Here is an 8,602-nt window from a genome sequence, read left to right as displayed (position 1 = left end):
GCAGGGGGCTGGGCGAGCCGCAGTGTGTGTGTGTGTGTGTGTGTGGGCAGGGCGTGCATGCATGGGGGTGCTGGGAGAGGGGAGCGCATAGGGGGTGTGCAGGGGGTCCAGGTAAGCACACATATATGTGTGGGGAGAGGGGAGTATATAGGAGGGGTGTGCAAGGGGTCTGTGCACCCATGCAAGTGGGTGCTGCACCCATTGGACACATATACGGCGGGTCTGTGTATGTATAGATAACCTGTGTGTGCTGGGAGAAGGTAATGCATTGCGTGAGTGTGTGCGTTTGTGCAGCTGGTCCGTGCTTGCATGCGTATGTGTGCGCACACTGGGTGAGCTGAGCGTGCACCGCATGTGTGCGTGCAGAGTGTCCGAGCACACGTACATCTGTGCACGCGGGAGAGGTGAGCGAATTGCATGTGTGTGTGCAGGGGAGCCTGTGCACACCCACCGGGAGCGTGCCCTGTATGTGTGTGTGCGCACACTGCGTTTAAGGTGTGCATATGCCCTGGGGGAGTGGAGGACATGCATACTTTGCACAGAGCCGTTTGCATGCGCATGCATACATGCAGCCATGTGCATTGTCAGAGGGGCTGAGCGTGTGCAGTGTGTGCACGCATGTGGTGTGTACGCTGTTGGGGACAACAATAAGTGCTTATATGTGTACGCCGGGAGCTGGGTGCGTGCATTTTGTGTGCTCACCTTTAGGTGTGTGTGATCTGTGTTGGGAGAGTTGGGTGTGTGCTGTGTGCACAGGCAGGCGTGTGCACGTGCGTGTGTTTGGGGGAGGTGGGTGTGTGTACCTGCACTGTCAATCCATGGGAGGGTGCAAAGGGGCGTTTCGGGCAAGCTCCCACTGCTGAGCCCTGACCTCCATCCACAAGAGCTGGAGCGTCACCACAGTGCACCCCAAGCTGGGGCCTGAGACCTGCCCACAAGCTGAGACCACCGAGGGGTCCCCCTGAGGGGTACGTGTGTGACCCTGGTCGAAGGGGTCAGACTGCAACATGGCCTGGAGCCCCCAAACAGGCTCCCAGAGCCCCGGCCCCTGCCTAGCATGGGCAGGATGAGGCCATGCATCTCCTCTGTCACTGGAGGGACTCGGTGCTGCTGGCTTGCCCTCTGTCCCTGCTTGCAGCAGAGTAAACTGAGGCACCAAAGTACCATCAAGAACATCTCTGGATACCAGACAAGGGCGTCAGCCGGGGTGAATATACAGCACCCTGACCTGCTGCTGCACCCACAGCACCTCACTGCCCCAGGTGGCAAAGCATCCCCACTGCCCCTGCCGGCAGCATCCCCACGCTGTCCCTGCACTCCCACTCCGCCTGCCTGCCTGTCAGTTTTTTCCTGACCCCTCTTTTCTACAGAGGCAGCTTTGGCAGCAGGCAAAGGAGGCACCTGCTCTTCCCTGGGCTTTTTTGCCTGGGGCAGCTTCAGGGCTTGCACAGGTCCCTGGGGGACGAGCAGCAGCAGCATCCCGCAAACACTGGCACACAAGGGACAGTGGCTTTGGCCCCATCCCACAGGCAGGGCAGCTTGTCATCAAGACCTCATGCTGCTGCACTTGGTGGCATGGGGTGACAAGACCTTTGGGTGCCAAGGGGTGCTGGCTCTGTCCCCTCTGGGGCCACCTGCGTGCCACAAGGACCAGGGGCAGCCGCTTTTAACAGCCTGACACGAGCTGAGTCTTGCCCTTTCCTCGGAGCGTCTTGCAGAAACAGCCACTGGCCACAGCTGCAGCAGGAGCTGGCTTCGCTCTCGGGCTCCGCAGCCCAGACTGAGCCTCTGCCCCCTTCGTCACGTCCCTTTGTGGGGAAAACCTGCCGCTTCTGGGCTCTCCGGCTTCCCCACAAGCATCTGTGGAGAAACTGCCCCTCGTCCTTCCACAGCGCTGGTGACCCCTGGGGCTCCTCGAGCTCCTGGCAGCCCAGCAGCACTCAGCACTGCACAGCATCCTCACCAGAAAGGCTCTCCTGGAAAAATGAGCCCCTTTCCCCAGGAGAGCAGGGCAGCTCCCAACCCCGCAGGGCCCCCGGGCGCTGTTTATCTTTGCACAGGAGATAAAGCAGCTGTTGGCCATCCCATTTCAGGGCTGGACAGCTGTAGCTCACCCTGGCCCATCCCATCCCACTGCGGCACGGGTAGGGACCTCCCAGTGCTTGCCAGCCCCCCTGAGCATCAGTTTGTCGGCAGCTGGCTGATGATCCTGCTGAGTTGCCCCTGGGAAGATATGACCTGGCCCTATTTCAGAGGGACCCACAGGGCCAGCCACCCCCCAGGACTTGTTCCACAGGTCCCCATCACACAGGGCTCTCGCCTCCCCTCCCAGTGCCACTGCGTTGCACCCCAGGGTGCTGGCATGCTCTGCACTGGGCTGTGCCCCATCCCCTGCACACCAGGGCGAGGAGGGAGCTAGGGCTGAAGGCTGGGCTGGGTGGGATGAATCAGATGTGGTGATGGTGATGGGACTTCTCCATGGCCCAGCAGGACCCCAGGTGTTTGGGGAAGCTCCCCTCCTCCAGGGCAGAGGGGTTGGGGTGCTCAGGTCAACATGGCACCCAGGGGTGGGGGACGTGGCCAGGCTGGCTAGTGGCAGCACCGAGGTATGCATGGGGTGCAGTATGCTCCATTGCCCCGGGCACGGCCACCAAGGGACCTGGCCCGGCTGAGCCAGCACGGCTCAGTTCCTCCCCAAAACCTCCATGGTGACAGCAGTAGCCCTGGGGGTCTGCACATGTGTCATGAAGTGTGTCCGTGCTCAGGCTCTCTCCAGGGCAGCAAGCAGGGCTGTGTCCCCTCCACCCTCCTGCTTGGCCTCTTTGTACCTCTGGGGTCTGGTAACGCTCCTAGCTGGAGAGAAAGAGAAATCCCCCAGACAAACGGCTATTGACAGCTGGAGTGGAGGCGGCACAGATAGATACTGGAGGTATAGACGGGCACAGCAGACAGCGGAGCAGATTGAGAGATACTCAGAGCAGAGAGATACTGCAGGAGGAATCAGGAGATAGATCGTGCGGGCTGATCAATAACCACTGCATGCAGAGGGACAGCAAGATAGAGCGAGCTGCAGGGGGAAGGTGTTTGGTGGGCAGCGATGTGCATTTGTCCTGGCGATGGCTCTGGGGAGCTGCCATTCACAGTTGCTTCAGCTGGGGCTGGGACAGAGCCAGACCCACGGTGCAGATGCCCGTGGCTGAGTCTCCTTGCCCATGTCCGGCCACCCCACAGGGGTCTGGTGTCCTTTGAGGTGCCCTGGGGTCCCACCTGGCCTCTGGGTACCAAAGGGTGTGTATCTCCCGTATGTCCTGGTCACATCCTCCAGCCCCGCAGGGATGTCCCTGCCACCTGTGGGCATCTCGGAGGATGCTGGGCACCTGTGTGCAGGCAGCTGACCTTGAGTGCAGGCCCTGGCCTTGGCACAAGGTCTGTTCTGGAGCTGGGTGACTACGGATGAGTTCCCACCCCATGCCTCATTTTCTCCACGTGAACCAAATGTGACAAGCTGCAGGGAGCTGGGTCTGTCCAGCATGGACATGGGCATGGATGAGGAGTGGGGAGGAAGGAGAATAGGCAGCAAGAGCCTGCGGGACATGCCATGTCCAGGACCCATCCCTCATCTGCTCGTCACTGGTGACACTTACCTGCTCCCTGCTCCCTAACAGGCTGCAAACACCTGTCCCAAAGGGAAGGGCTGTTTTTTGGGACCCTTGCATGCCTGGCACTGTCCCTGCTCAGCACTGGGATGGGGACAACCTTTCCCACCACAGTAAAGCAGCCAGGGCTCCTGGGTTCCAGCCCAGCTCCATCCCAGTAGCACTTGCCCAAGCCACCCTGTGCTGCCCGGTTTCTTTGCCAGGCACATCCCAGTGTGGCTGGGGACAGTGAGGAAGGTACCCCTGGAGCAGCCCTTAGCCTGGACAGGGCTGCCGGCCCCGTGGCCAGGCTGGGGGGGATCCCCCACCCACAATGGGGTTATTGACACGGGTGCTACGGAAAACACTGCTGAGATTGTTCACACTAATGTTATTTAGCAGCAATATTTCCGTAATAAAAGAAATCAATGGGCAAGAGAAAAGACCTGTCCAGAGCTTTGATTTTCTCATTTTAATGGCATACTTATTTACTCCCACCAGCGTGCCCATTGGATTTTCATTACACGGCCTTCGCTGTAAGTGGAGCGGTATTGATACGAGCTGCTGAGTTAGCGCCTTCCTGCACGGGCCAGCACAGGACTGTTCGTGTTCTTCAACAGGCCCTCGCTAAACCCCAGGGAATGGGCACAGCATGGGGTCAGGGTGGCCTCGCAGCCCATGGGAACACACACGCACACATTCACAGCCTGCCCACATGCATATCTGCACACACACACAATCTGCCCATGGGCACACAGGTGTGCGCACACGTATAGCTGGTTGTCCTGCTGGTCTGTACACACACATGTTCACTTGGACTGTGCACACACACGCGTGCACACACTCGTCTCACCTGCACAGGCACACACACATGCACATGACTCTTCTGCCTACACAGATGTGCATACACAAATGTCCTACACATACATGCCTGAGCACTCATACGTGTGCTATTGCTCCGACTATATGGACAGATGCCCAATTGTTCTACCTGTATACACATGCACGCACATATGTGCAACCCCCACCTGTTCTGCCTACGCCCACCTGCAAACTGTTCTACCTATATGCATGCACACACCTACGCATGCCTAACTGCCCTGCCAAGCCACACACACACAAAACCATCCTGCTTGCACCTATACACACATGCATGCAACCTTTCTGCCAGCATGTGAACTCACGCACATGCACACACACAGCCTACACACCCTGTGTTTCCCTCCTGTGCCCTTCTCACACTGGAGCGTGTATGTGTGTGTGTCTGTGTAAACTTCTCAGGACTATCAGTCCACTGCACCTGGGTCTGTCTATCTGCAGGGCCACATGCCCAGCATCAGCACTGTCCCCAAAAGGATGGAGTCCTTCAGACTCTTGGGTCCCCCGTGGAAGCAGGGCCCTGGCACCAGCCCAGGCTTTTGATCCCCAGCGACTGCAGTGGAGGGAGGAGTAACAGCACCATCTCCCGCCAGTCCCCGGGAGCTGAGAAGGGCCTGATCCTGCCCAGCACTGCACACCCCGGCTCCCAGGACCCGGGGCGGGATGATGCTGGCTGCCCAGGGACACCCAAATGTCCCCAGCTGCCAGCAGGATCCCCGGTGAGCCCGGAGCTGGACGGATCCAGCACCATTCCCTGTGGCAGGGGCTCAGCACACTCCAGAGACTCTCCCGGGGACCTGAGCCGGTGGGATGAACAGTTTTATTACTGATATCTCTTTTCAAGTGGCAAGTTAAGAAGGAGCCCGTGTGTGGGGCTGCCAGTCAGCAGGATGGGGACAGTTCAGGGAACAGGAGGAGCGACATGCTACAGGCCCGGTGACCAGGGACACACACGTTAGTTTGGCAGCAGCACGGAGGTGAAAGCCCTCCACCAAGCAGCAAGCCCACACGGGTCCAGCCGCAGGGCTGCAAGCAGGGTCTGTAGCTGGGCTCAGACAGGGGACCGCAGCGCTCCCTCGGTGCCTGGGGCCCTGCGCTGGGAACTGAGCAGGGTGGCTGTCCCCAGGGGGTCTCACAGCCAGGGGAAGCGTTTCGAGGGGTGAGATCCCATCCTGAGCTAGTACAGAGGTTCGGGCACCTGCAGACACTAGGTATGTGCATAGGCCAGAGGCCACGCAGAACGGGCTCTTGGTTAAGGCGACAGATGGTGGCTCTCCCCCTTGGGGGGGACTGCAGGGAGGGGGACCGTGGGGAAAGGGACCCTCTTCCAGCCCCAGCCGTCCCCTGGGGCAGATGACACACAGGGGACCAAGAGGGACCTCCAGCCCAGAGGCTGAGTATCCCCTCACTGCTGGCAGGTCCCAGCACAGATCCTGCCCTGTGCCAGGGTGACACTGTGTGCTGCCAACCCACATCAGTGGGGACGGAGCCATGGGAGGTGCTGCCAGCTGGACACAGTGCCCTGCGCTGCCTGCAGCCCTGGCAGCCTGCCAGGGAGATGGGGAACCCCTCAGCCGACCTTTACGGTGGGTGCTCTGGCCAGGCTCACCCCATGCACCCTGCCCCGAAGGCGGCATCCTTCTTCTGATGTCTCAGGAGCTGCAGAAATTTTGTGGAGCCTGGGGATAGCCAGCTCCAGCCCCTCTCCTGTGGCATGCTGAGGGCACACAGGGGTGTTCTTACCCCGCAAGGCCACTCCAGCCCCAAAGGATGGAAAAGCAAGACATGGCTCCGATCGAAAGGGGGGAGAGGCAGGTAGTCAAGGGAACTGGCCATCTGTATTGCTGTGACCGCCACGGTCCCTTTGTCCTGGCACCCAGCTGGCCCATGGGGAAGGACAGAGCAATTTGGGGGAGGCACAGGGGGTCTCCTGCTGCCTCTGCTAGAGCCGGGGCTCGGGGAGGAGGAAAAGGGAGGAAGGCTGGGAGGAGAGGAGCCAGCCGTGCCTGGCAGGGCATCCCGGCGAGCCGGGCTCAGCAGCCCAAGGTGCTGAAGAAGGCATTGGCTTCCAGGAGCAGGCCCTTGGCGTAGACGCGCAGGGTGTAGAAGAGTGTGACAAAGTCCTGAGTGCTGAAGAGGGTGTCAGCCAGGGCAAAGGCGAGCGTGGAAGGGATGAAGCCCCGGCCGTACTCCACCATCCAGGTGCCTGCGCTCCACTGTACTGATGTGGCTTCTCCCGCCTGGTGCACGATGGTGTCCCCTGCCAACACACACAACCAGCACTGCTCCCAGTGGCTGCCCCACATTGTTCCCAAAGAGATGTGTGGGACTGGGGCTTGCAGGGCTGAGCACTCTGGTCTGTGCACCACAAACCCCCCCAGTCTTGCTCACTTTTCTCTTACTGGCACCCACTGAGATGCTGGGATATGCCCAGGGGACACAAACTGCCCCATTGTGAGCTCTTGGCTTCTGCCAGCTGGAAGGAAGAGGCTCTGCGACAGTGGAGGACCAGCCTGCAGAGCAGCCATGCCCCGGGACATGGACACAGCCTGCAGGGCACCATGGCTGCTGCGCTTACCTGGATAATAGATCTCACTTCTGGTGGTCCCCTCTTTCCACTGCCGGAAGGTCCCCGAGATGACGGTGTCGGAGATATCTGCCCAGTACCGACCTGCAGGAGGACATGCAGCACTGGCTCAGTGCATCCCTGCTGGGGATGGCTTGGGAGCCCAGGTTTGAGCCATGGAGCAGCCCCCCGGTGGGGAAGGATGCCAGCCCCAGGGCCTCAACACACTGAGGAGCGCAGTTGGGTCTGGTACCCAGGCTGCCTGTGTGACTGGCCATATCCCAGCAGCCTGGGCTACTCGGTGTCCTTAAGCCCCAACGTTTCCAGCGTGTTTGGCATTCGCTCCCTGCTGAAGCACTGGGAGATGCGATGCCTGCCACCGCCTGCCAGCTGGATGCGGAGAGTCCTGGCCACACGACATGGCATGCACAAGGACCTGCAGGTACTGCAGGACATCACGGGGGCTGGTCCCCACGCGGAGGGTGTTTTCCAGCATTGTGCACCCCGTAAAAGAAGCGGAGCAGTGGGCTCTTGCCCCAGGCACACCACGGCCAGGGCAGCCAGACCCAAACAAGTGGAGTGGAGACAGCTCAGAGAAACCCCCCGCCTGCCAGCCCTGTTCACCCTGCTTACCTGAGTGGCCCCCAGTGTCAACAGCTGTCCCAAAAAGCAGTACGTACTCGGTGAGCGAGGCATGCAGGAGGCACATAGAGCCCATCCACCCGCCTGCATTCACAAACACCCACTGCAGGTCCTCATCTGCCAGGATGTGGCCTGGGTGCTTCTTCCGTAGCTCCACAATGATCTTGGAGAAAGCCAGCTCATGGTCCAGCCCTACAGCACCCGGAGTTGCTGTGAGTCCCTGGCATTGATCAAGCCCTGCTGGCCTCTCCTGAATCCCTTCCACAGGCACAGGGTCCCAGCACATCCTTAGAGAGGTCTGCCTAGGGAAGATGTCTCCTCTCTCCAGCCTTCAGCCCCCGTGACCACTGACCCAGCCCCACTGCCTCCCCAGATGGTGATGGAGTATGCGCAGCACTGAGTGCTCCAGCCCTACAGCCCACCCCAGGTGCTGGGCTATACGGGGGACCCAAGCAAGGTGACAGTGACCCTGCTCTGGTGACATGCAGCCCCTCCACTGCAACTGCACACCCTGTGCCCTATGGGGCCAGCCCTCCCCTCCAGCCCTAGTTGGGGGGTCGGTTCTGCCCCTGACCCACCTGAGGCTTGGTCCCCCGACCTGTCTCAGCCCCAGCACCGAGAGAGCCGGCTTAATGCCGGGTTCAGCCCCAACCGGGCTGGGTGACGCTGCTGCCCCAGTCCCCATCCCTCCTTTGCTCCAATCCCATTCCCCCACTCCACTTCCCCCATGCTCCCCGTCCCTGTTTCCCGGTATTGATCCGTTCTCCATACCCCCATGCTCCCCGTCCCTGTTCCCCGGTATTGATCCGTTCCCGATACCGGTCCTGCTGCCCCAGTCCCAGCCCCCCGGCCCCTCCCTGACCCCAGTCCCGTTCCCCCC

General features: G+C 60.6%; 1 protein-coding gene across 1 annotated transcript; it reads right to left on the bottom strand.

Annotated features, from left to right (window-relative positions):
• Positions 1-6,333: 6,333 nt before the first annotated feature.
• Positions 6,334-7,812, bottom strand: SIGMAR1 (sigma non-opioid intracellular receptor 1). Its single transcript, XM_019474371.1, has 3 exons — positions 7,761-7,812; positions 7,093-7,185; positions 6,334-6,774 (listed from the first exon to the last, which is right to left on the bottom strand). The coding sequence occupies exons 1-3, from the start codon at positions 7,810-7,812 to the stop codon at positions 6,548-6,550; spliced, it is 372 nt and encodes a 123-aa protein (XP_019329916.1). The 3' UTR covers positions 6,334-6,547.
• Between the last annotated feature and the right edge of the window lie 790 nt (positions 7,813-8,602).

The sequence above is a fragment of the Aptenodytes forsteri genome, unplaced genomic scaffold (assembly GCF_000699145.1).
Source record: "Aptenodytes forsteri isolate BGI_AS27 unplaced genomic scaffold, ASM69914v1 Scaffold201, whole genome shotgun sequence".
NCBI classification, from domain to species: Eukaryota; Metazoa; Chordata; class Aves; order Sphenisciformes; family Spheniscidae; genus Aptenodytes; species Aptenodytes forsteri.
The sequence above is the reverse complement of the archived record's forward strand: the minus strand, read 5'-3'. Positions and strand labels throughout refer to the sequence as shown.

Coding starts and splice junctions, on each gene's coding strand:
- SIGMAR1 (XM_019474371.1), bottom strand. CDS start 7,812: ATGCAGGCGGGTGGATGGGCTCTATGTGCCTCCTGCATGCCTCGCTCA. Junction 7,186..7,760: donor CTGCATGCCTCGCTCACCGA/GTACGTACTGCT, acceptor GTCCTCCTGCAG/GTCGGTACTGGGCAGATATC. Junction 6,775..7,092: donor AAGTGAGATCTATTATCCAG/GTAAGCGCAGCA, acceptor GTGTGTTGGCAG/GGGACACCATCGTGCACCAG.